General features: G+C 50.2%; 2 protein-coding genes across 3 annotated transcripts in view; one reads left to right on the forward strand and one right to left on the reverse strand.

The window, feature by feature from the left end:
- The first annotated feature begins 16,338 nt into the window (after positions 1–16,338).
- FNDC11 (fibronectin type III domain containing 11) lies at positions 16,339–21,522 on the forward strand. Its single transcript, XM_067554592.1, is given in 3 exon segments — positions 16,339–16,369; positions 16,372–16,446; positions 20,576–21,522. Coding segments are annotated over 3 exon segments (1,053 nt in total).
- Positions 21,523–22,338: 816 nt separating this feature from the next.
- The window catches only part of HELZ2 (helicase with zinc finger 2), a 41,846-nt gene continuing 37,434 nt past the window's right edge, over positions 22,339–26,750 (reverse strand). For both annotated transcript variants that reach the window (XM_067554018.1, XM_067554019.1), the window contains one exon: positions 22,339–26,225. In XM_067554018.1, the coding sequence (XP_067410119.1) occupies positions 26,104–26,225 (122 nt within the window). In that variant the 3' untranslated portion in view covers positions 22,339–26,103. The remainder of the gene's footprint in view (positions 26,226–26,750) is intronic.

Genomic DNA, 26,750 nt, shown 5'->3' on the forward strand with positions numbered 1-26,750 from the left:
CGAGTCGTTATGAATAACCCAGGAGGTCAGGGAACATGCACCTCTGCCCTGGGGTGGCTAACGGGAACCAGATGGAGTTCAGCTTTCCTGCCAGCCACTGGAATCACCGACCCTCTGAAACACGAGGCTGTCCACATAGCAGCCAGTCAGACAGCTGGCATTAATTACAGCAGGAGTACCAAGCAAAGAGACGAGTCCTTCCAAGGTCAGCTCTGCCTTTCACGCCAGTGGGGAGGCTGCATGTTCCCGTCTAACGGAGGCCCAGCTGTATGACAGAGAGGGATGGGCACGTGTTTGTTGGGTTTCCACGTGCAAAGCTTGAGTTGCCTCCAAAACCCCCAGGACACAAAATCACTCTCACACACACACACACACACACACACACACACACCATCCACCTCCCACCCCCAAATTAAAGTAGGCAGCCCCGCTTGTGCAAAAGGGGGGGCTGTGCTGGCAAGTAGAGAAGAGCCCCCAGAATCTGCATGCTTTGCAGACAAGTTTGGGATTTTACATTAAGCGAGCACTGATCTGCGGCAACACTGTCCGCACACGTCATGCAATGACATTGGGTGGGCAGCTACCCAGGCACTAACGGGCTGTTTGCACGCAGTTAGCCTATTTGCGTGTGCAAATTAGCCGTGCAATTGCACACCTTTGCTTAACTAGTCCCTCATTTGCATGCCCTTGTCTTTACCTTGATACATGACTAGAAAGTGCTGGTCGAGTTCTCACCTTTGCCTTACCCTGAACGTGCAGCCCTTGCTCCTGGTAATTTCATTAGAAGGGAACCAGAAATGGCCTTGGGATTTCTTTGGCTAGGACCAATCCCTAGCTTGGGTTCCAGGATGGATATAGAACTGGAAGGAGGTTACATTCCAGTGCCAGTTTGGACACAGCCAAATCCAGGCTGTTCCCACAAGCCCCTGCCCCACAATGGTGGCGTTCCTCCCGTTAGCTGTTCTTGGCAGACTTCTGCCATCCTGAGCCCAACCTCACTGAAGCTGCTTGTTGAGCAGCAGTGCTGTCAAGCGCCAACCGCCAGCCTGACTCGGTCTCAAACCCAGCACCCAGCCTGGGCTGGCGCTGAATCCAGACCAAAGCACTGCCTGCTTGGCACATGTTGTTGTAAAGATTCCTCAGGTCACAGTCTGCCCCGTTGGGTCAAATCCACTTTTCTTCCATCCTCACTCCGTGAAGACCCCTGGAGCGGGATTTGTGATGCAGGCCCTAGATCACAGCCGCCAACTTGAGGTCAGTAAACATGTTGTCCTGTCTTCCCCCACCCACAATTTTCCCATAATTCTCCAAGGGACACCATAACGTAATCTTCTGCATAGCAGGTACAACTGGAACACGCAAAGCATTTAATTCAAAACACTGAAGAACAAAGCCACCAGCCAGTCTTCATAGCGATATCATCCGAGGAAGAGGAGACACAACTGCTCGAGTTTTCAACATGCACCTGCTTACAGCCACACTTCTAAGTACTTTTCAGAGATATGCACAGGGACTGACTCACCCATAGAAAGATGGGGAGGGGTAAACAGTGCATTTCTACTGATGACGCTAGAGAGCATGGGGATGGTTGCATTATAAAAATCAGATGAGGGACTCTACGGATAATTTGTCTCTCTCCTGTTAACGCTGTAAACCTGCTGGGGACATTTCTTTGCAGTTTGACAACTGAAATGGATTTAAACGATAAATTCTCAGCCTGGATTTGCATGTTTTGCACGCACACCCCATTTGCATGTGCAAACACGTTAGAACGCACCAATGAGGCAGCCATGCTTACAACTGGCTCATTTGTGTACGCAAGTGACCATCTGCTGGCAAACATAAGTTTTGCCATGCAAACCGCACGTGTGAATCGTTTCATACTTGTGGTTCCAGAGCTCGCGTTTGAAAACCTGATCCTCAGAGGTCTAGGCTTTGTCATATTGTCTCCAGGATTCAAGCCCCCCTTCATTCAAACCAATTCATTTCATGTGAAGATCTCAGACACAAACACCCTAGCAGGTAGGCAAGCAACATCTCCATTTTACACGCAGAGAAACCAAGGCACGGAGAGATGAAGTGATTTGCCCAGGGACACCGTGGGAGGAACAGCTCTCAGAATTGTGCATTCCAGCCCCCTGCTCTAAACACTTCCAAGCAGTTTGGCTGTAGTCTAGTTTTGTCTACTAGGTGTCTACCTGTCCCGAGGGCCAGTGTCTAGCCTCTTATCTCAAGCGGCCTCGTCATGTTTTGCAGCTATGCTGGATCTGGCTGTAAGTTGGCTGTGCTGGACAAATGCCCCATCACCACCACCACCCAATCACCATTGCTTGTGGAAGAACAGCAGCAGCTCTACCTCCACACAACCACACAACCACAGCTACAGGTGCACTCTGCAGATCACTAAGCAGGGCCAATGCTGCTCTCTTGTGGCTCTGCCTATAGCTGCAGTCTTAAGAAGCAGACACGATAAGAGCAGGGTCTCAGACGTTCTCTTGTTGGATGGGTTTAAAATCCCCCAGTCCGCTAAACTGACCCAGGACAATTTATTCCCTTAGGGACGTGCCCCAGAGCGTTTCCACTTCAAAACCAGGCACAAGCCATTCTCGCAGGCTTGCAACGCAATCAGATTTTCCCTTGAAAGGAAATTCAAGAATCTGAGGTTTTGCTCAGAGACAGCAACATTTCAGAGTGAAATTGGGCAAGTTTCAGAGAGACAAGACCACGTGCAGGTCTGAATTGTCTCGTTTCAGATCAGATTTCTCATTCCCCTCCTCCCCCGATAGAGGGATGAGGAGTCACAACAGCAGGGGAGAGAAGATAAATCAGGTTCAGGCTTGGTCGGCACTTTAAAAGGTTTGCTGGACTAGCTGGGTTGATCGGGGGACATGATGCACCTACTCCTCCCCTACTGGCCCAGCTAGACACAGTATAGACACGGCTGCACCGGTTAAACAAAATAAATACATACAAGTCCCTTTCTGCCAGTATGAGCTGTGTGTCCACCGGGGGCGGACTAATGGGACTCCGCTACTGGCACCACTATACCGGCAAACCCCAGAAGTGTAGGCCAGGCCTTAGTGAGAGGATGGGAAAGCCCCACTCCCTGGTGATGTGCCGCCCAGCCCTGCAGTGGTCTCTCTGCCCAGAACTTGGCCCTCCAGACAGATCACCGTGCAAGTCCACCCCTCCCCGAGTAACAAGTCCAACACATGGAAGTCCCATGTCCTTGTGTCAGGTCTGCAGCCTGGGTCCCGGGGGCCTGGCTTTTCCAACGTCCTTCTCCGCTTATAGCGGGGGCATCACACCACAGCCTCCAGTGGCTGGCAGAGGAGCCTGAGCCCTCCCACTGCCCTGGGTCCCAGCCCAGGAACTCTGTAGTGAGCAGGCAAGACCCATATTCAGAACTGCCCCTGCCACCTACCTAGGCTCCTTCCTCCCATGGCCTTTCCCCCACAACCTCCCCTGACAAACCCAAACCAACTTTCACCCTCCTGGGGCTTGGCCTCTCGTGCCTCCTACCTTTCTCTGGCTGGTGTTCCTCTGCTGACCCCCTCCTGGTGCTCTCCGCCGGGCGGGCCGGATCACGCCCCTTTAACCGGTCTGCTCTGCTCCACACCCAGTGGTGGCTTCATCTCTCCCCTGCCAGCTACTGGTGTCCAGGAAAGAAACCCAGGGCTTGGGCCGAGTGACTTTCTGCACATTAACCACACGGTCCTGCCCCAGCTGCGGCTCATCATTAATTAAGTCTGGCTGTCTTGACAGGTGCAGCCTGGTATGGTCCCTGGGCCTCTGAGACACATTAACTCCTTCGGAGCCAGTGTGGGGCCCACACGCCATCCCAAAAAACAACTACAGACATCGGTCCTTGCCTGGCGCCTCAGGCTGGATGAGACCAGCTCCCCCATACCCTCCCTTGCCCTCTCGTGTTCTCACAGCCCCGGCTTTTTACAAGGGAACCCTACTGGATTGAAAGCGGCCACAGGTTACTCCCAAGTCCCTGAATAACCAGCTACTGTCTCCCCATCCCCACCCCCGGGCACCTCAACCCTAAATCTCCCAAGCAGCCAGTTATTACCACCCTCTTTCCATAGGCCATTCCTGAGCCTCGGTCCCCATGTACCCCGCAGTATTCCCCTCCTTCACTTCGGGGTGCTAGCGGGGTGAATTGGCTCTTGAACACTGTGTTCCTACAGCGAGCACCTGGCAGGGCATCTGCGCTGCTGCTCCTCACGTCACATCACGTTTCCATCCCGGCCCAGTTAGGAAATCGGTTCACTCGCTCCAGGGCAGTGCTGCGGATGCTGCTGCGCTGGCCCTGGGAATAGCTGAGGACGGTGGTTTCGTTCTGCTGGTCGTTTGGTGGATGATGGGAGATTGGTTTGCCCCCGGGGGCACGTCCCTGTCACAGACACCACACCTGTTTTGTCTCCAGAGATCACAGAGCCGGAACTCACCCATTCTCCGGGCTGGAAAAGGTCACCTCCGGGCCGAGCAGAGACAGACTGGTGGCCTGGATTGGGGACGTTTGCCACGGCACCACCCTGTGGAAAAACAAGATTTCCCTCTCCATTTCCCTCTAAGCCGTGCCACGCTACCTGGGGGAAAGAAAGCTTTTCGAAGGTGCAAGTGAGGGGCCCCATCCTATTAAGGGCTGTGCACCCTTGACACGACCCGGCTTCGAGATGCCTGGCCCCTGGCAGGATTGGGCCCACATGGTGCTATGTGGGGCCCACTCGGACGGCCCCAGGAAGCGCGGCGGAGACGAAAGCAGGCCGCAGTTTGGGCCGGGAGCGCCGGTTCAGCGTTTATGGAACGTCGCCAATGAGCCGACGTGGAAGCGCAGCAGCCGGTAAGAGCCGGTGCCTGGCCAGGGCTGAAAAGCTTTTAAAATCATTAGCGCAGAGAGCTCGGTGTCAGTCAGTCACCTGGAGAGATGCTCGCGCGGGGCTTGCCCTCCTGAGACCCTGCACTTCATATGCAAAGAGGGCTGCGCAATTCTATGAAGATGAAAACTCGTCTACGGCTGCCAAAAACCCACCTCCTGTCTCGGGGGGACCAGGGCACTGTGAACTCTGCTTCCAGCTGGCAGGCTGGTTGAGGCAGTTTGGAGCAGGGCGGTGGCGGTAGCTAAGGAACAAGCAGAGGGAAAGCTGAGGAGTCAGCTACTCAGCCCCGAGGGATAGCAAGAGGACACCCAGTGCAAGGGCCGAGGGAGGTATCCACAGCATCTGGACTAGCAGCGCATGTACCATCCTATTGTCCCCACTGGTTCAGCCCCGGGGTCCAAAAGGAGAAACCCATGGGCTCCCACACACAGCCAGCATCTCCCCCACCCCGTGAGCGTGTGTTTTTAGAGCGTCTGCTCTCCGCAACGCCGAGGCTCTGGCGTCGTATTTTAAGGCTGCAGCACGATGTCGTTCCACTCACGCCACAGCCAGGGGCTTGCGTCCCTATTCCTCTCAGGCGCCCTTCCGTCCCCAGAGCAGCGTCTGCAGGCACCGCTGGGCCAGCTCCACCCAGAGAAGGGCTCGCTGAGCTAGTGGGCAGGATGAGAGTGGGGCCCGCTTCACGGCACACGGTGCCCATCTCGCCTCCTCCCCAGGCTGACAAACAGCCGTGTTTGAGCCAGCGTCAGGCTGGGCGAAGCCGAGGCAAACCCACGCACTACCCACCAGCGGGAAGGTGACTCAGCCTCAGCTCCCTGTGCAGGAGGAGATGGAAATGAGATTTGGACTCTGCTAAACTTTTCACGGTGACAAGTGTGAGGGGTGGGGGCTCCAGTCTCTGCCCTTTGCATCAGACTATCGTGAATGCTGGCTGGCTACTCTGTAAGAGGTACAGACTCACCAAGATGGGCGGGAGTAGTGCATAGGCCGGCTGGAACCCGATCAAGAGCTTCTTTTCCCATCTGTCCCACCCCACATTACCCCATCACGTCCACTGGCTTCTGGGACGACTCTCCCAGGAGTCCTTGCTATAGAGATGGACCACATCCAAGTTATCCACCACCTGTCTCAACGTCAGGGAATGGGAAAACCTACCTCTGATCTCTCCGCACTGGATACAGAGAAGGGACGGAATTGCTACCAGTTATTCAGTTGTCTCTAAGTTACGTGTCGCACTCGTGCAAGAGGCTTGTGATTGCTCCAGTCTCCCCCCGCGGGAGTATCTCTAGGGACTGGTGGACACCCATTAGCTGTGGAGGGTGCTCAGAAATCACGGCAGAGAAGGCATGAGAGGTATGGATGCAGGGAGCGCACAGCCCTGCCAGTCTGCGCCTCTCCCAGCAGCATTGGGTACCAAGTGGGATGGGGCACATAGTAACTATCTTCAGAAACCCGGCTTCACACTGGCATCCAGGCAGCAGGCATGACATGCATTTGATTTCCTCTCTCCAGTGTATTTTTTAAAGTTGCCCCCTTTGGCTCAGCGTTCATTGTCTGCTGTGGGGAGCAGCTGGAGGCGCAGTCAGGGTTAAGGCACATGAACGGGACTGTGACGAGGCCACAGGCTGGAATAGCAGGAATGTCTGGTTAGTATAAATGAGGTGCACTTACAGACCTGCCCGGGGACCTGGTGCTGGACGTGGGCTGTTGGGGCAGAAATGCACATGCAGCCCCTGCACATTCTGCGGGGCCTTGGCCAACGTTATTCTGCCACCAATTTTATAGACCCGCCCACACACACACTCACACAAACACATTTCAGGTTGCTCCTGAATCCCGAGAGCAAAGACGCTTCTTGTCGCTGTTTCCTTTCAGGATTAATAGCCTGGCTTTCTCCTCTGGATTAAGCACCAGCAAACAAAGACAGCAGGAGGCAAATGGCAAATGAGGGAATTAAAAGCTCATTCCCTTGCCAGAGATGAGAGCTTGGAACAAGTTTTCAGGCCCAGAACTTTAATATGTAACAAATTACAAGGGAATCTTGTTCTCTAGAATTGCATCCGCCTCCAACCCACTTAGTGCTGTCGAGGCCTGTGCCTCCCCCAGGACGAGCCTGCGAGCGGCAGAGATGGATGAGCTGACAAAGGCATGACTTCACCTTCCTGCCCCGAAGTGTGTGTCTGCGCGCGCGTGTGCATGTGCTCAAGCCTCAGAGTGTCTCCTCTGCCTCCTGCCCCTGCAGGGAGCGGGTACTTTCTACCTGCTGCCACACCAGGGTCGCAGAAGCAAAGCCTATCCGCTTCCCTCCACAGGGAAATGCAGCGCAGCAGCAAAGGGGGTGAGTTTCTGGAGGGCTGGGCAGACAGAGAACACATTGCCCCACAGGGCTGCACTCCGGTCTCCAGTGGGAATCACCCCCGCAGTGACTGGCAGCAACTGGGGCCAGAAAGATCCAGCCCCCTCCGGCATTGTTGGGAAGAACCTTTTTACTTAAACCAATCACAGCCCCGTGGCCTGAGTTGGTATGAGCAGGGGGCAGCAGCAGAGGGGAAACCATCACTGGGCCTGCCCTTTCCTTTTCAGAGGAACTGGTCAGGTTCTCCCATCACCAGCTGGTCAAGCAAGCTGTTCTCAGAGGAAACAGAAGCCTGTGGACAGTGTGTCCCCCTAGCTGAACGAGTCCTGGACAATCACTCCTGCTCTCCAAGAGATCACACAGGCTAATCGCTGAGCCAAGCCGTGCCTTGTCCAGGGCAGCCCCTTGTCCGACCAGGCCTGCAAACTCAGCTCCCCCCAGGCAGGAGACCAGCCTACGTCCTTCCCTGACCTGCACCCTCCTCCTTACTGTCGAAGGCTGCAGAGTCTCCCACCAGTCTTGGGATTGTAGCAGCTGTTGTGAGGTGGGGTGGGGTAGATGTAAGGTCCTGCCTGTCGGACAGACTATGAGCCCCTTCCTGCCCTGGCCCAGGGTGGGATTTGTGCACCTCATCGCAGTTCCCAAACGAGCAGCTCCTTCACCAGATGAAGAGAATTTCTAAACGAGTGGCTGGGGAAGGAAAAGATTCTTTCCAGGGCAACCTTTTCCGCCATACCCTAGTTGCCAAAGCGTGACTGTTTGCCTTTGAGACTACGTGTAAGGCAACCTTGAAACACGGGAGCAAAGAGATCCTGTGAGGACCAAGACCCGCCTGTGATGACAGGGAATTGATCACATTGGAAGCAGTCAGTTGATCACGATGGTCCATCCCTTCTTGGTGCTCCAGAGGAAATTCTCCCAAGGTCCCAGCCAATATGGCATGGAGATTAATTCTCCCCTGAGCCGAAAGTGGGGCAGCAGCATGTGTGATGAGTCAGGTGGGCAGCCACGCCCAGCTGTAGGACCATGGTAACGTAGAGGAGTTCCACTGCACAACTGCCCGGAATGGATGTGATCACAGATTACAAGGGAGTGTAATGGTAATAATAAGGCATCGTGACACCCTAAAAGCTCAAATCCCCCAGGAACTGGGCCCCATTGTATGGCTCTGTAGAAACAGAGAGCACAAAACAGTCCCTGCCCGAGAGAGCTCATGGTCTGTTCTCTCTCCCCAAACCCGCTACAGCTTCCAAAACAAATCCACGTACCCCAACATTTCAAAGAGGGCATGGACACATCAACATGCTTAAAAATAATACTGCCTATTTTCCTTCCTCTTCTGAGGTTTTAGTTAGCAGTAAATTGCTATTTCATAACAGCAACAAACATGAAATACGAGGACAGCAATTGCCAGTGACTTTTAATTTGGGTACTGCTGATTCCCCTGTTCCAGCTATTGATTCTCCATAAAGATGAATCCCAGCTCCCCAGCCCCCAGTGACAGGCAGTATCTGAGCATTCTGCTCACTCCTGAAGATTGGAAATATTTGTTTTATTTCTTGTCAGATCACACTAATGAGGAGAGGGGGGAAATCAATTGGCTCCTTATATTTTGATCTCAAAGACAGAACCAACAAGTTCTTAACGTTGATGGTGTGGGAATGGGGACAGGACAACATGACTAATGGCAGAGACAACAGCTGTCAGCACTTCTACAGAGATATCTTGGCTGATGAGAGGGGAGAAAAAAGGGAGTATGTGGTGTTTGATTGCTTCATAGTAAATTGGATTCAGATTAATTTATAGAGATTCAGAGAGTCTTGTAGAGCCGGTGTAATGCCACCAAACTCAGTGGAGTTACAGTAGGGATGACAAGAAACTAAGATCATCAGCAAATCTATATTTTTATATTCCTGAAGTCAAGATGGAGGCCCAGCAGGCTATTTGGGATTCAGGGTGGGGTGGGGACTTTTTAAGGGGACCCCAGTTTTTTCGATATTAAATTGGGGGAGGATATTGGTATTTATGGCAGCCAGGAACTGATAGTGTTGGTGGAGCCCCGGGGATTACAAGCAGGATTTATGCAGGTTTCTCCACACAGTTCTAGCAATGCCCCAGTTCAGACATACAACACCTTTACCATTAAAAAGCACTGGAGTGAAATCCTAGCCCTATCCAAGTCAATGGGAAAACTCCCCTTGACTTCAATGGGCCCAGGATTTCACCCTATGTCCTTAAAGAGCTCTGCCAATGCACCCACTTCAGACCTGCAACATTTCTACTTTCCTAGCCTTATGCTCCACCTTCCTAGCTCAATGCTGACCTAAAGTGACATGCCGGCTCTCCAGCTCCTAGGCATCTCCTGCCCAAAGACCCAAATTCAGTGCATGATGGTAAATAGTGTGGCAGCCTTCTCTTGTGGAGAAATATGTACTAGGGAGCCAAAATGAGGCCAGGTCGCTTATTTCACTTGTGACCTAATCCAGATTTGGTCATTGGCCTCCAGAGGTGAAACCTCTGCTCCATCACTTGACCTTTTCAAAGAAAGTCCTTTTAAAAAGTGTGTTGATGTGCAGCAAGCTCTCAGACTATATAGGCTGGGGACAAAGAACAACTCCAATCAGGAGTGCACAAGGACCAAAGGACAGCATCTGGGTCTATGAAATGAACGTATCAGTGTATCATTTCCTGATGAATTTCAACATTTCTGTTACAGAACATGTCCATCCCCTACCCTCCCTATCAGCACCCGCTGCCCATGAAAGAGGACTCTCTGATTTCCTTTTTACCCATCTTTCTTGTCCTCAGAATCTGTGGCAGGACTTGTAGAGTTACTTTCTCCATGACTGAGAAATGAAACAGCAAACTCATGCTGCCTTGGAAAACTGCATTGATTTCTTAAAATGACAGCTCTCCTATTCCCATGTTATTCAAACACTTCCTCTGCAGAGGCTCAGGCATGGCGTTATGGATGTCAACTCTCACTCAGTTAAGAAACTAAAGGAGAGATGCACCAGCACGTCTTACATGCAGCATCATTTCTGAGCTCTGATCCAATGATTTAGCACAGAGATTCTGCGAGCTGCTTCAGAGGACAGGACACAGGCTGGATTTGCTGATGAAAGCACGAGTCATTACAATCAGCTCTCTGCCGTGAGGGATAGCAGAGGGTCTGTTATCTGTAATAAAGTCACATCCCTCAGGTGACTGAGTATCCAAATGTCATCATTTAGAAAGAAGATTTTGCCTCATGTGATGGGGCAGCTATTTCCCAGTCCCATGCTCACTCTGAGGAGGGGTCCTTAAAAGAGATGGGTTTTATTTTTTTTTAAAGTTACAAAACTCCCAGATACCTCATGAAATAGAACCGGTCCTATTGTGGATGGCAAAATCCAGGTGTACTTAGGGTCACAACTGTCAGACACTGTTAACTCGACCTTAGCCACAAAGAAAAAATATTTGCTTCCATCTGCAACTAGCCAGGAGAGTGTGCCCTACTTTATCAAGCACAGGTCTGTCTCCATTGCTCCATGACCACTGCGACATTGAGGTACGGACCCACCAACATTAACAAAGCTTAACAAAGTCCAGAAACACAGCATCCGCCTCCCCGGCACGACCAACTGCAAAGAGCACACTCCCACGGTGCTCTGCTCACGACGCTGACGCTCTGCGGAACGCCTCGCCAAATGCAAGGTCTCTGAGTTAATCTTCAGGGTCATCCCTGGAATGAGCCCAAGGTACTGAAGAGAGCATGTTCCTCGGGAATGACAGAACTGTTACTTCCAAAGGTGAAGGTCAAAAGAGTGGCAGCATGACTGTCTCGGCCACAGAGTCAAGGCTTGGAGACTTAGACTGACCACAAATCTCACGGCCTTCAGGCTTTATCGGCTCAGCATTCCCAGAGCCCAAATGAAAGCAGCGAGAAGGGAGAGATAACAGTGAATCAAAATCTGCCTGATTGCCTTGGGGGAAGTGGGGAGGAAATTAGGTCCAGATCCACAAAGCATTGGAAGTTAGGAGCCCTAATACCTTTGTGGCTCTGGGCCTTAGTCCATTAGCCTTGGTGACTTTTCTTTTTTGAGGGCACCCAGATACCAAGAACCTAGACAGTCAGGCAGAGCCTGTAAAGACCCTCCTCAGCATAGCCTCCAAGCAGAGAGACTCCTCACATTGAAAAGTACAGGAAATGGAATCATAAGCCCTTGCAATACACTAAACGCATCACTCCACGATAATAATAGCCAGCCATTGTCCTCCAGCTCATTCTCAGCAGCCTGAGTCACCGCTTCAGAATGAAAATAAACATACCTCATTAAAATGGAAACCATCTCTCTCCCCTCCGTGTACTCCAGGGAGGAGCACAGAGGCCAGCGCCTGGCCCAGTGGGAGATGGGTTCTAAACTACTGTGGCAAGGAACTGCTTTCCTGTGTGAAGCGCAAACATGCACCGCGCGACACGGAGAAAGGCTATGCTGCTTGCACATGCACTATTGGTCTAGAGTAGGAGATTGGGAGTCAGAACTCCTCAGCGCTATTCCCAGCGCTGCCACTGACTTGCTGTGTGGCCTTGAGCAAGTCACTTAGCAGCTCGGTGCCTCAGTTTCCTCATCTGTAAAATGGAGAAAACATTTGCTGCCTCCCAGGGGTGTTGTGAGGCTTAGCTCATGAGTGTTTGAGAGAGCTGGATGAAAGGCACTGTGGACGTGCAAATACTGTGGTGAGTGTGGCAGGAGCAGTGGTGCTTGGGAACATTTCCTGTAGCCAGTTGGAGTTCTGCAGATGTAGTTCAAAGACAGATCTCTGGAAGATTTCTGAGCTGTAGCTTATCCCCCCCGCCCCAAGGATGAAGAGAGGCAGATGAGATCTGAGCTATCAAGTTCTATGAACTCTGCCAAGATGGGAAGCATCAGTGTGAACAATAAGGGTACAAATAGACCTGAGATTTGCAAGCATGACTTGACTGTCTCCTTTCGATTTAGCTGGGCCAACAGCAGAGACTCCAACACAGTCATGATGTGCCACATTGCCCTCCCGCACAAACTGTAACATGGCTACCCAGAGTGCTATGGAAAACAACACTTTAAAAAGCACACATCTGAAAGAGATCTCAGCATGTACAAAACACTCCGACGCTGGTATAGTCAGACATCATCCAGAAACACACATTTCAAACTGTCAGACACAATGATGAAGGAAATAGATTGGGATCTGATTTCAGGGAAATAAAACAGTATTTGTGTATTGCTGACAGGGTTTGTTATCCTGCGATGAGCACTGAATACAGACATCCGCTGCCGTCATGGGACCGCTGCTGCTTCTGTGTTAGACTGTGATGATATGCCTGCCCCGGCACCTTTGTAAACAGAACACAAAATGGGATTTTAAAAGGCTTTCTATTTATTGCTCAGCTGTCTGTTTGAAAGCACTGCACATGTGCTGAGAGGAACCTCCAAGCTTGATCCCTCTCCTATACATTGGTGCCTTGGAGCGATTTCGTGTCCCCAAATCAATGATGGGAAATATCACGAGTTAAAAAAATACTTGTAGGTGAGAAGATAGATTTGGCCAAGACCTCTTTGGCACCCAAACTGCTCCAGAACCTCTGGAGAGCACTGATCATTTATACAGCCACATCAAAACGTGTGGGAGGGGCCCAGATATTCTACCATTAGGAGAGGGCTTGGAAAATAGACACTGGGGAAGAACTGATTTAAGCCTTTATCTCAATCTCAGCAGAAATTTAGCACAGTGTTTCTGGTGGATATAAATTATCAGGTGTCTATAAACTGCATAAAAACTGTGGGAGCCGGATGAGTCCATTGCAAAAACAAAGTGCATTATACAGTTGCAACACCTCTGGATTGGGCTCAGGCGCTCCTGCTTCACACCAGGATCTGCCCTGTGAGTCCACGCTAAGACAGACTCCTGGGCAGAGACTCGTTCCCTCTTCAGCGCCTAACGCACCTGAGCGAGGATTTTCAGTGACACCAGGCAGCGTTTTCAGAACAGAGGAGGATTAGACAACCAGAGCACGGCACTGGAAGTGCTTAGGGTAGCATGGGGAAATGAAAATTAAAACATAGGCCGTCTGACCAAGCCAGAGCAAGCCACCAGCCACGCTGTGATGCATTCCATTTCAGGTGCTGTCTCGCCCTGATTCCTTGGTCAGCCCCAGATGCAAGCCAGCTTCTTCCAGAAGTCCAGTCTTTGTCCCCGGCTGGTCACCTCCCAGTTCTTGTCTCCAGGCAGGGCCACACTGAGTTCACAACCCCATGTGCCAGAACTTCCCGCTGTTGAGGTTCGATTGTTCAGCCTCTGGGCCCCTCGTTGAGCTGGGTCAGTTTCTACCAATTCCTTAAAGACCCTATTCATTGCGACCCAGCCAGCAAGGGGACACCCACACCTCATGTCCTGTGCTATTCCAGGAGCCACGTTAACCATTTTGCTCCCACCGGGTAGCAATGCAAAGTACAGAGGGAAACTGAGGCAAACACGTGGGTTCATAAAAATATGCAGAAAATTCCCACTTTGTCATAGCTAGGGCAAGCAGTTATGGGCCAGCGTTCCTCGGCGCTGATCACGGAGGATCCCATTAACATCAGTGGGAGCGGCAAGTGCTCAGCACCTCTGAAAATCAGACCATTAATTGCTGGGTCTTGGCTTCCTCATCTGTAAAGCAGAGCAGCCTGCCTCCCTGGGAGCTGTAGGGCTTGGCAGCATTCTGAAGACACACGGCGCAGACCAGCACAAGGTGTCACGTTTATAAAGGCAGCCACTGTGCAGTAAGAGGAGGAATGAGCATGGATCAAGGTAGAATAGGTTGTAATAAATTGTGTGAGAAGAGGAGATGTAGTGGGTGGCAGGTGAAGGTCATGGATACAGACTGTTTAAATGGTGTGCTGTGTGTGAAAAGCACAGGGTGGGTGGCAGCTGAGACAAATGGGAAGCGGGGGGGGGGGGGGAAGCGAGCGGCATATGTGCAAGGGTGAAAGGTGAGGGAGGTGGGTGTAGATGCTAGAGTGATGTATCTGCAGTGGGTGGCATATGAAGGAGATGCTCCTACATTGGAAAAGCTGCCTCTCAGTTCTCTCTCTGCATTGGACCCTCCCAAACCTGTCTAGTTTTGGAGAGAGTCCAGCAGAGAGAAACAAAATGATGAGGGGGCTGGAGCACAAGACTTATGAGGAGAGGCTGAGGGAACTAGGCTTGTTTAGTCTGCAAAACAGAAGAATGATGGGGGGGATTTGATAGCAGCCTTTAACTACCTGAAGGGGGGTTCCGGGGAGGATGGAGCTAGGCTGTTCTCGTTGGTGGCAGATGACAGAACAAGGAGCAACGGTCTCAAGTTGCAGTGAGGGAGGTCTAGGTTGGATATTAGGAAAAACTTTTTCACTAGGAAGGTGGTGAAGCACTGGAATGGGTTACCTAGGGAGGTGGTGGAATCTCCATCCTCAGAGGTTTTTAAGGTGTGGCTTGACAAAGCCCTGGCTGGGATGGTTTAGTTGGGGTTAGTCCTGCTTTGAGCAGGGGGTTGGACTAGATACCTCCTGAGGTCCCTGCCAACTCTAATCTTCTATGATAGTTTTTCCTCTTCTACTCTGGGAAGGAGGGGGCGGGAGGGGAAGGAGGGGGTTTGGGAGGTGACTTGGATGCTTTGCGATGAGCAGTCAAAAACATCTCACCTGTATTTCTTCCCCTGTGCAGAAAAACCCTGCTTAGTCACTATTTGAGAGCACGCTCCCACTGCAGTGAGGCGAAGTTTAAAGCAGTGTAAATCTTTCATTGGTTTCTACTGACGGGGTGGCGGTGGGAAGAAGGGGGGGGACAATTTTGCTGCCCTCTTGTGGAGAAAGATAATTTTACATATCCTTTCACGCAAGTTCTGCCCTAGCAATGGGTCCCAGGGGGAGAAGCGCACACAAGAGTTCTGTGAATCTCTCTCCTAAAGACTCACTAAAAGCTTATTTTATCCACAAAGGTAATTCCTTTCACTCAAAACCCACCGACACCAGCACTCACCTTCTAGCCCACCAGTGCCCTTGAGATTGACTGGGACGCTCTCGTCTTGTCTGACCACTGAATTTCTCAGGAGTGGACGCAGAGTTTTCTCAGCAGAAGGCCTTCGCAGCGTCCGGCTACTTCGGGGGGCAGTTCTCAGTATCCCTTTGAGCTCGGTCTATGTCCACTTCTCTCTGTTCCGCCAGTCTTCAGACACAGAACCCAAATGTTAAAGGCCATACTCTGATCTCCTTACTCACGCGCACTAACCCCTTCCTCCATGGACGCACCAATCAGCCAGCTCCGGGAATCAGGCGCTGCGTGGTTTCTGGGGTGGGTACGGGCCCTACGGTGGGAAGTGCTACAAATCCCTTCAAAGAAAACTCATTTAAAATGGGCTCAGGGCCACGTCTCTGCACCCGTTAGTTTTGTGCAGCCAAATGTATTTATTTAGGTCCTAAGCATAGTTCTCAGCGCCCCAACCCCGGAGGCCGGTAGGCATGAACTGTGAGGACCCTGACACATGCCAGCCCTGGATGGCGGCGGGGGCCAGCCGTCTTCTGCCTGCCGGCTGGGACCAACAACTCAGAGGAGACAAAGCCAGGCAGGCAGGAGCTCAAAAGAAACAAATGCTGCAGATAGAAAAATCCAGCCTGCCCTTCGTCCTTCAGAGATGTTCTGCACCGCTGTTTTCAGGCCTCCTCCCCAGCACTAGGCGCAGACCCACTCATCTCCCTCCCCCCGGGACAGTTCCTCTGCCACCCACTTCAGACCCCCCCCACCCAGCCCAGCTCTGCAGCCCCAGCCCCCCTCACTCACCCACCCAGCCACCCCCACTTCCTCATTCATCCAGCCGCCCCTCCTCTGCCCCCCAACCCCCCACCTCCTCTGCCCCCCACCTCCTCTGCCCCCCCAGTCTCCCAGCCCCCACCTCCTTGTGCCTCTCCGGCCTCCCCCACCCCCATTTAACCCCCCCCACACACACACACACCCCCTCACACCCACCCCCCAACTCAGCCCCCGCCCCGCTCGGGACCCGCCCCGCCTGCCCCCCGCGGGCTCCAGAACCCGGCCGGGGGGGCTGCACGAACAATGGGTTCCCATGGCAACTGCCGGGGTCTGGCCGAGCCGGGGCAGCCCGGCCCAGCAGCGGGGGCGGCGGGGAGCTGCCCCGGGACGCGCCACCCGGCTCGGCCGCAGGTCAGGAGCCGCCCACCCCCTGCACCCCCCCGCGGGCAACCAGCCAAAGGGGCCCCCCAGGGAGGGGCGTGGAGTGGGGGAGGGGCAGGAAGGGGGGAGCCCAGGGGAGGGAGGGGGGACACTCCTGCAGGGAGGCTGCAGAAAGGGGGGGACCCCTCGGGGAGGAGCATGGAGAGAGGAGCCGGGGGTCACCCCCTCCTAGGAGCCAGCCCAGAGGCTCAGGAGAACCCCCCCAAAGCGGGGGGGCTGGGGGATCCCTTCTCTGTGCCTCCCCGCTGTGGGCGCAGGGGGTGAAAGCCAAGGAGGCCTGGCAACCCCCAGCCGGCGGGAAGCGAGCCCCAGATCCGCTCGCTGCCAGCAGCAGGGCGCCCCGCTGCCTTCCCTCCGGCCCCTCTGCTGGGGTGGAGCCGGGCATGGTCCAGGGACCCAGCCCCTCCTGCGGCAGGGCAGCCACTGTTCTCCCCCCACAGCCCAAGGCAGGTGCGGCTGTTGAGCTAAGGGTGCTGCAGCAAGGACGGATGGACAGACAGACAGACAGCCCTGCCCTGCCCCTGGGAGGCAGGGGAACAATTCCCTCTTCATAAGGCAAAGCAGCAAACACAAAAGCAGCCACTGTTCAGCGTTACCAGACCCTGCCTGTGGCATTGCAAACACCAGGCTCTCCCTAGGCCACCAGGAAGGCCTTCAGGTTGGGATTGTCACAGGTTCCTCAGCAAGCGAGGCAGCTCACGAATCCCAGGCACTGCTACAGACTGGAGACAACTGGCTAGGCAGCCGTTCTGCAGAAAAGGACCTGCGGGTTACAGTGAACAAGAAGCTGGATAGGAGGCAGCAGTGTGCCCTGGTTGTCAAGAAGGCGAACAGCAGATTGGGCTGCATTAGTAGGAGCATTGCCAGCAGATTGGGGGAAGTGATTATTCCCCTCTAGTCAGCCTTAGTGAGGCCTCATTTGGAGTACTGGGTTCAGTTTTGGGCCCCCCCTACAGAAAGGAAGTGGACAAATTGGAGAGAGTCCAGCGGAGGGCAACAAAAGTGATGAGGGGGCTGGAGCACATGACTAATGAGTAGAGGTGGAGGGAACTAGGCTTGTTTAGTCTGCAGAAGAGAAGAACGAGGGGGGATTTGATAGCAGCCTTTAACTACCTGCAGGGGGTTCCAGGTAGGATGAAGCGAGGCTGTTCTCGGTTGTAGTAGATGACAGAACAATGCTCTCAAGTTGCAGTGGGGGAGGTCTAGGTTGGATATTAGGAAAAAGTTTTTTACTAGGAGGGTGGTGAAGCACTGGAATGGGTTACCTAGGGAGGTGGTGGAATCTCCATCCTTTGAGGTTTTTAAGCTGCAGCTTGACAAAGCCCTGGCTGGGATGATTTGTTTGAGGTTGGTCCTGCTTTGAGTAGGGGGTTGGACTAGATACCTTCTGAGGTCCCTTCCAACTCTATCTAATCTTCTATGATTTTGTGATCCAGCTGCACAGCCCAGCCTCAATTACTAAAACTGAGCACACATTTAAATGCTCTTCCCCGTGGTTCCACTGCCACTTTCATTTCTCTCTCTCTCTCTCCAAACATTAAGGCATAAGCCACTTTGTCTGTCAGTCAGTCAGGTTCACTTTCAACATCTTCCCACCTTCAGTTTTAGGCCCCCATTTCTACAGTTGGTGGCATGCTATTAGATCTCACTCCTCCCTAATGCCCTTCTCATGCAGTACAGAAATCATTATAGAAACATTGCTGTTTGATTTAGCTTTGTAAAAGCTTGTTTTTACATTATCTAAAATTTTGAGTCACTTCACCCAGTATAGTACAGTTCAGACCGTGGTGCCCTGGGGCTGAATTGTGTCAAATTATTAGATTTACATTTTTTCCCCTGAATTGTTCTTGGGGATAGAATAAAGTTCTAAAAATTCAGGACGTTTGAATTGACAATATCCTTGAAAAAGCATCCCTGAGAAAGAGGGGATTTTTCAGGAGAAATAAGCATATGCCGTCTGGGTGTAGTCATGTTGGTGCCAGGATATTAGAGAGACCAGAGGGGTGAGGTTATAACTTTTATTGGGCCAACTGCGGGTGGTGAGAGAGACACACTTCTGATCTACAAAGAGCTCTTCTTCAGGGCTGGGAAAGGCACATGCTGAAAGCTTGTCTCTCACCACCACCAGCTGGTCTAATAAATGATATTACCTCACCCACCCTGAGAAATAAGTGACACTGGTGCACGTCTATAATCCAAAGATCTAAAAGCACTTTACAAATTTAATTATACCTCATAAAATAATACCCCTTGGCAGTAGTTAAGTATTACCAGCCACTTATGTGAATGGGGAGAATGAGGCGGATTAGGTAGGGGTTAGAGCAGGAGCAATGTGGTCTTGTCAAAAAACATGTGAGGAGGAAGAGTAAAATACCAGAATTATGCACTATAAACACTTTATAAAAAAACAACCATCTTCAAAAGTCCCATGCTGCCATGGATGTCAGATGGCTGCTTGAGAACTGTTTTGCAGTCACTAGCACCCTCTGTTTGTGTAGCTAGGGCAAGCAAAGAGACATCTTGACATTGCACATTTCTTTTTCTTCCCTATCAACAATGTTCTGTTTTCAAGCCTAAATATGAGCTCCAAACTGGCATCCAACCCCCGCTGCATTTTGGTTCAGTCATTCTCACTGTCAGTGGAGATTCAAGAACCGGAATTTAGCTGACAGTTCTGTTTGTGAGACCTGAGCCATAGCTACCTCAGCTAAAATATAACACGGGCATGTCTTCCATGGCTGCATTGGCTCAGCAGTGGTGTCAGATAGTACACAGCTTTGTCAGTGTAGGAAACAGGTATGACGGCGACAGAGCAAATGTGGCGTTATAAGAGGGCCATTTCCATCATCACTTTTCTGACTGATAAACCATTACTTCGTTCATGCTTCTTTTCATGTGTTGTGTCATGTTACAGTGCAATGCTCGTGCAATTACATGTTTTGTCCACATGAAATGAATATAATTCATTCTGACCCATTATAACCTCAACTAAACTAAAGGTGGGGAGGAGAAGGTCAATCCAAACAGTGCCAGATTGACTTTCAGTAATGGGTTGCAGAGTGTCAAACAGAAAGGACACGTAACAGTTCCTCTCTTTATACCTCTGGTGAGGCCACACTGGGACCATCACATTCAGTTCTAGCCACTGCACCCCGAGAAAGATATTGATACATGGGAGAGGTTTTAAAGATCAGCAACTAAACTGATTAGGCAGCTGCAGAGATTGGCTTCCAAAGGAAAGCCTAAGACCTGAATGTGCACATAGCTTGGCTAAGCAAACTAAGGGGGGGAGGTAGAGAGGTGCAGCTGTAAGAGATGTGAATGAACAGCAAGAATGGAGAAAGAAAACATCGTGTGCTACAAAGGGATCTCCTTAGAACTACTGGGGTAAGGAAAAATGTGAGTAGCTTCACATAATGCAAGAAACAGAGATCACCTAATGAAATTAACAGGCAGCAGATTTAAAACAACAAAAGGAAGTACTTCTTCACACAACGCCCAGTAAACCTGTGGAACTTGTTGCCCAGGGATGTTGTAAAGGCCAAAACTATAACAGGGTTAAAAAAAAACTAGATAAGTTCATGGAGGATAGGTCCATCAATAGCTATTAGCCAAGATGGCCGGGGATGCAACCCCATGGTCTGGGTGTCCCTAACCTCTGATTGCTAGAAGCTGGGAGTTGATGGATCACTCGATGATTGTCTGTTCCGTTCATTCTCTCTGAAGCACCTGGCATTGGCCACTGTCAGAGGACAGGATGCTGGGCTAGATGGACCATTGGTCTGACCTAGTAAGGCCATTCTTATGTTATCTATTAAACGAAGGTACAGTCTCTCAAGGGAAATAGCAGGAGCCCAGTTGATTGGGATATTTAGGATTAAACTAGGCAAAGCACTAAAAGTCACACTGTTAGAAAGGAACATTCTTGCAATGGCAGGGAGATTGAGCAACTAATAGTTCTTATCCCAGCTCTAGTTTCTAAGCCTTTATAATTAGTGTTAAAGGAGTATAAGGAAACAGCAGTCACCATCCTGGTATGCTCCATATTGACTGCTTTTCCTTTGGTTCTTAAATGTTGTATTGTTGCTTTCCCGCACAGCAACAATGAGTTGCGGAACCATGGATGTGTATTTGAATGAGATAGAAAACAATCTGCAGAGCATTTTGTACAATGAAGACGACCAGGAGAATGAGACCTGGAAGATGTACATGGAGAGGAAGAACATTGTTCTGGAGTTCCTGCACTCTGACTTGAGTCTCCACCTGCTGAAACGCCACCATAAGAGAATTGAGCTTCTGAAAAAGTGCTCTTATTACATTGAAATTCTGCCCAAGCATTTGGCACTGGGAGACCAGAACCACCTCATGCTGCCCACCACTATGTTCCAGCTGATTGACCCCTGGAGATTCCAGAGGATGAAGAAAGTGGGAACAGTCCAAACCAAAATCCAGCTGTTGCTTTTAACTGACCTGTTAGAACAACTGGAACAGGGGCGGGAGGAGCTGGTCCACTTCCTGGAGACCTACGACATGGTAACTTTCCTCTCCAGGTGGGACTTGGTCAAGCAAAAGCTGTCCAATCTGTCTGAGCTGATGGATAATTTCCTTGCCCTGCTCGTGCCAGGAAGGCTGTATGTCAAGCACCGTCTGGTGTCGGATGTTGGGGCTACTAAAATCCCACACATTAGGCTTGTTCTGAGTACCAAGATGCCAGTGATGTTTGATCGAAAGGAATCAGGGGCACATGAGGACTCTGTGAGCCTCACGTGGTTTACCACCAGTCAACAGTCACAGCCTGAACAGTATGAACTCAGGTTTAAGCTACTGGAGCCCAGAACTCAGCAGGAGAGGATTCAGTGTGGAATAATGCCGGTCACGTCCAACACGTGTGAAATCCGGAACCTGCTATCTGACAGATCCTACCGCTTCACAGTTAAAAGAGCGGAGACTTACACACTCGTCTATGAACAATGGCATGATACCATCACATTGAAGACAAAAGCTTACCCTGATGAAGACATGGAGAGCACCCTGTGTGAACCCTGACGGAAGCGGCTGCGGATGAGAATTTTCTAATTTTTATCGATTCAAAAAAAGTTGAATAAGTAAAATTAAAAGTGTATTTTTAAAGGTTTTTGCATAAAATTGAGCTTGTTCTGTCTTAAATTGTAATTTTACAAAATGTCTCATATACGTCTTTATGGGCCGAAAACAAATCAATTTAACAGACAACACAGCCCCCTAGTGCATCCCCCAGGACTCTACCCACCCCTTGCCCCATCCGTTGCCAATAAAGGCTGGCTACATCTCAAAGTGAGTGGGCTAAGCAGACGATAGCAGTGAGTAAAAGATCACCACATTGTGTCCAACTCAAAACAATGTCGGGAAAGTCCATCCACTGTCCAGTGCCTTCCTATAACCAACAACCGACCCAGTGCCTTCTTCCTAACCAGCGTCCTCACTTTTCATTACCCTTTCCCCACAGTCCTTTTGTCCCTTCCTCACTGCCCCTTCTCCACACCAAAGGTACTCTCTTTACGCACACTCACTAACCTGAATCCCAGTCCCCAAGATCCCTCACCACTGCCCAGTCTACATCCCCAAGTTCCTCCCACCAGCCTCTGCCCGGTAGTTACCGTCTCATTTCCCAACCCCTACAATGCAGGAAAAGATCATTTTTTGACTTAAAACAGGAGAGGGCAAAATCTCCAAGGATCATCCTCTGTAAAACAGTTCCCTCTGTTGAAACTCTTTTACCATCTGTTTCGGTCCAGATTTAGTTCTGTGGAATCCATTCGATGAAGTATAGCACAGCTTGTATTCCGGCACCGACATACATACAAAGACCTCGTTCCCATAGTCATAAATAAACAACTTTCATTTAATAAATTCAATCATCTTACAATTATGGCTTAAATCTGACAAAGGAATGTTGAGGTGCTTATTTAAAAACATTAGAAGCAGATAAAAATATTTGTATCCAAAATGTAGTTCCAAAATGTAGCTGCTGCAAGTCACGAGTTACAGACATGGAAGATAAAAACCCTGGTCACATGTAAAGGTTCCTTAAATTGCATTTCACCACACGTAACGTTTTATTTCCATTTAAAAACTGATTTATTGCAGTAGATCATTCTACACACAGCTGTACGGCTCCAGGGGGACCAGCACAACGGGCCCAGTCCTGCTCCTACCGAAACCAAGGAGGGTTTTTCTACTGGTGTCACTGGGAGCGGGAGCAGACCCAAGGGAGCTCGCTAAGATTACAACGATCAGCCAAGATTGAAGCCTGAGACACTGTTTGCTCTACATGCAGATCACGTTTCCTGAACTCAAATAGGGTCAAATTCTAGCTAGTACTGAGGAAAGAGAGATGCCACCCTCCTGCACGAATGGACATGTCCTCCTAAGGCAATTTTAACGTGCTTGTCTTGTGGCTGAGAACCAAAGACAGCCTCTCACTCCACGCTGCATGGAATGGGGGTGGACAGGGTGCTGGGCTTCGATTGTACCCCAGCCTTTTAACTATAGCCCAGAACCACCCCTTCACGACTCCTGTTAGAAGCACTACAGATTGCGCTCTGCATGAATTTTCAGAGGGGTTCCGGCCTGGGAAGGACACCTTTCAGCCCAAATTGCAACCACTGTGCTGCTCTTTGGGCATGCCCCTGTGTCCAGCCCCAGCTGAAGTTCAACTCCTGAGGTTTATGATGAAAGGATGTATGCCCCCCATTGTTTTTCCCAGTCAGAGCATCCCCCTAGGAAATCAATCTGATCTCCTATTTTACCATTCAGAAACCTTGCTTTATCAAGCTCTAAGACTTGGCGTTTGTGACATGGCTGACATCCTGCACACCATCTTGCCAGCCATGTCCCACTGGGAATTATAGTGTGGGCTTTCTTTTTTCTTTTCATAATTAAAACAAAGGGGAGGGGGGTATTTTTTATGTTAATAGTTTTATGTAAAAATCCTTTCATCATAAAGAACTGCGCATCATCAAATCCCTCTGTGCATATGAAGCTGGACGACATTTAATGAGCTTTTTCCATATTAACTTCTATGATTCTGCATATCCGTAAGTATAATGAAGACAAGACAATATCCAGAACAGTATTTACTTATCGGTAATAGTCTCTAAAAACTGGACGTTAATTGCACTTCCTGCTAACCCCTGGCTGAGGCCACCTGATCAATTACCTATTTACATCAATCCAACCCAGCAGTCTGCACTGCAATGCCATGGCCGTTTGTAGGCCGTAGGGCAGCATTTTCTAAACACACATTAAAAGACACATCTCCTTCAGAATCAGTTTCCGGAGAGGACGCTGATCTATTGCCTTGCACGGTAACAGTGACTGAAGAGAGTACTTCACTCTAGATTTTACCTCACCAGCTGCAGTATTTTGGTTGGGGGGGAGGAAGGGGGCAGAGTTGTTTTTTGTTTTTTAACAAGTGGGAAATGGTATACATAAATGTAACATGGCTAAACAATGCTCAGCAGTATCAAACTAAGCCCCTACCCTGCGTTTGATTCACCTCTCATTCATGCCAGTTGTATGCTGGTGTAACCTGCATTCTTTCCAGAGAAACTCCAGATTTACACTGGAAGCAGGAGAATAAGGCCCACTGGGCTTAAAGGGACCATGGGAAGTGTGTTAGCTATACAATGTTCTCTCTGTTGGGATGTGTGCGCCATACTGAAGGGTTTAACTTAAGGATTCCAATACTGTCTTTCCCCATTCATTTCACTAGCCCACAAAGCGATCCCTGTACAGAGAGTTTATTTTGGAGTTGGAAAAACAATTTGTTTGCCAAAACGAGGACTGTTTGGAATCCTTGAGAGAACAGGCTTCAATGTGGGACAACTATCAGGCCGAAGAACTCACTGGTTCTCTGCCTGTGACGCATAATAGCGGAGTCCTGAGGGCTGTAATACTTTGGTTGTTGGGATTAGCATGCAGGTGCCGGGTGATGTTAGTGGCCTGTGATATACAGGAAGTCAGTCTGAATGAGCTGGTGATCCCTTCTGGCCCCAGATTCTATGACCAGTGCCCCTGGGGAAATAACGAGGAAGCCTTCTACATTCTTTCCTCAGACATGGGACTTGGACCCATACACAGCAGTAATAGAAGAGAAGATGCGCATGTTCTCTCTTACCAGAAACCCGGTCTGTTACATCCAGGAAAGCAAGGAAGCAGCTTAAAAACAAGCAGTAGAGGAAAGAGAACCTTCTCCACAGGTTCTGTCCTTTCCATGGGTGCACATGGATCAAACCTGACATGAAGGGTCAGAGCACTGAAATGGAGCATGACATTACATGCTGACTATTCAAGCTTTCTTATTGCACAGTCCTTCACATTGGGAAAGGAGCCCTGCTGCATTTTTAACACAAACACAGCACCAGATTCATCCCTGGTATAACTCTGTTGAATTCACACAGGTCAATAGTTACACCAAGGACGACCCTTGGCCCACCTTGTTTTCATAGGATACAAAAACGCTGCAATGGCAGCACTAGCTCAGTCCTACACGGACATCTACAGATGTCCATGCGTTTGGTCTCAGAGAGCGCAGAGGCAGGTACGCATACACTCAGAACTGGAATAAGATAAAGGCGCCGTGCCCCTCAATTCCAAGCCTACATTAGCAGTTCCAGCTTCACCAGATTCAGTACTGAACGCCACTTCACTACCACACACATCATCCGAAAGGAATTATTGGGGAAAATAATTCCTCTTCCTGTCAGCCTCCTCTTCTCTAGTGATTCACACCTCCCAGATCACAGCAATTTGGCTATTTTAAAAAATATATACACATCCATACCACATGGCCGACTGTTTAGGACAGCATGGGCCAGAGATTGTGAAACAAAGTTCACAGAGTTAAAGTGTCAATAAGTTAGAAGCAGCTTTTTTATAAAAGAGGAAACATTGTTTGCAAGAGGAAACATTTTCAAGTAAAACTTGGTGGGGGCAGCTTAAAAATATCTTTACAAGGTTGAAGTCTGGTGGTACAGGTTGTCTCCCACAGTCTTCATTCGCTTGATACTGGTCACCACAACCTCCAGTTCCTGTTCTGTGATTTTTTGTGTTTTGTTTTTTCCCCATTTCTTCCCCCATTACAGACAGGCTGGTTTTTCTGCTTTAAGAAATGAGACAGGCTTAATAGTTTCCTGGCCTTGGTTTTAAAATGAATGGCAGCACTCAGCAGCCATGGTCCTGGTATGGCACATCATGGCTCAGCCAGTAGGTCTGTCACATTCAGCTCCTGAGGAAGTGGAAATATCTATTGGTCCCCAAAGAACAGCTAGTCTCACAAAAAGGCAGGTTGAGAATTCCACTGAGCACGATCTCCACATGCACCCATCAGCTTCCAAAGCTTTTTGGTTTGCAATGTTGAAAGTTTTGATCCAAGGTTGCCTTTTCATTTAAAAAACAAAACAAAACAAAAACTTAAGGTGAGTGGTCAACGTGCAAGGAAGGTGCAGCTTGCCAATCCCTGGTGCAATCTGTTCACTTCTTAATGCCTGAAGGGCAGAAAAGAGGCTTGAATACGGCACTGTTCCCCGATGGGCCCATCCAATATATCAGGTGGGGGCTGGTTTATCCAGTTGTGATCCAGTCACATCAGCGAAGGGCTGTCCTCTTCCTGACCTGAATGCCTTGAGCTGTAGTGCTGCATCCCATCTGTTTGTAATGCTCCAGCAGTCTTTTCCACAGAGGGTTACATTCCAGGAGATAACGGTTTCCTATTGGTAGAAGGGGAAAACAGTGAGCAGAAAAGGCCAATCTGTTTCCATCACAGACAAATGAACACCAGGGGGACCTGTGCCTGTAACCTCTGGACCTAGAGAAAAAAGCCCAACTGTGCTGGATTAACCTGGAGGGACATTTCCTTCAGCGCCAAAGTCCCCAGCCAGGGCACTAGGAAATCACAGCCTCTTTTTTACCATTGCCAAAGCGCTGTGTCTGTCCCATGTGACCAACAGAGACATACCAACAGGTCAGATTCTGCCGGACTAGAGTTCCAGCATGCAATCAAAGAATATGATCAAAACAGAGCAACTAGGCAATAGATGCTGAACGTACGTTAACAGCATGTGAGAGACACGTGTGATCACTGCCCTCCACTCTGAGGGATGGTTCCAATACATGCATTGGTTCCCAGCCACTCGAACTTCAAAAATATTGACGTTACAAAGAATAGAAAAAGAAGGGAAGACCATCTTCTTTTGCCTCTCCGTTTGGCTCCCCACTCCTTCCTACAGGGTTTC

This window comes from Emydura macquarii, unplaced genomic scaffold, assembly GCF_026122565.2.
Source record: "Emydura macquarii macquarii isolate MOO-44397 ecotype Brisbane River unplaced genomic scaffold, CSIRO-AGI_Emac_v2 contig_1483, whole genome shotgun sequence".
In the NCBI taxonomy this organism is placed as follows: Eukaryota; Metazoa; Chordata; order Testudines; family Chelidae; genus Emydura; species Emydura macquarii.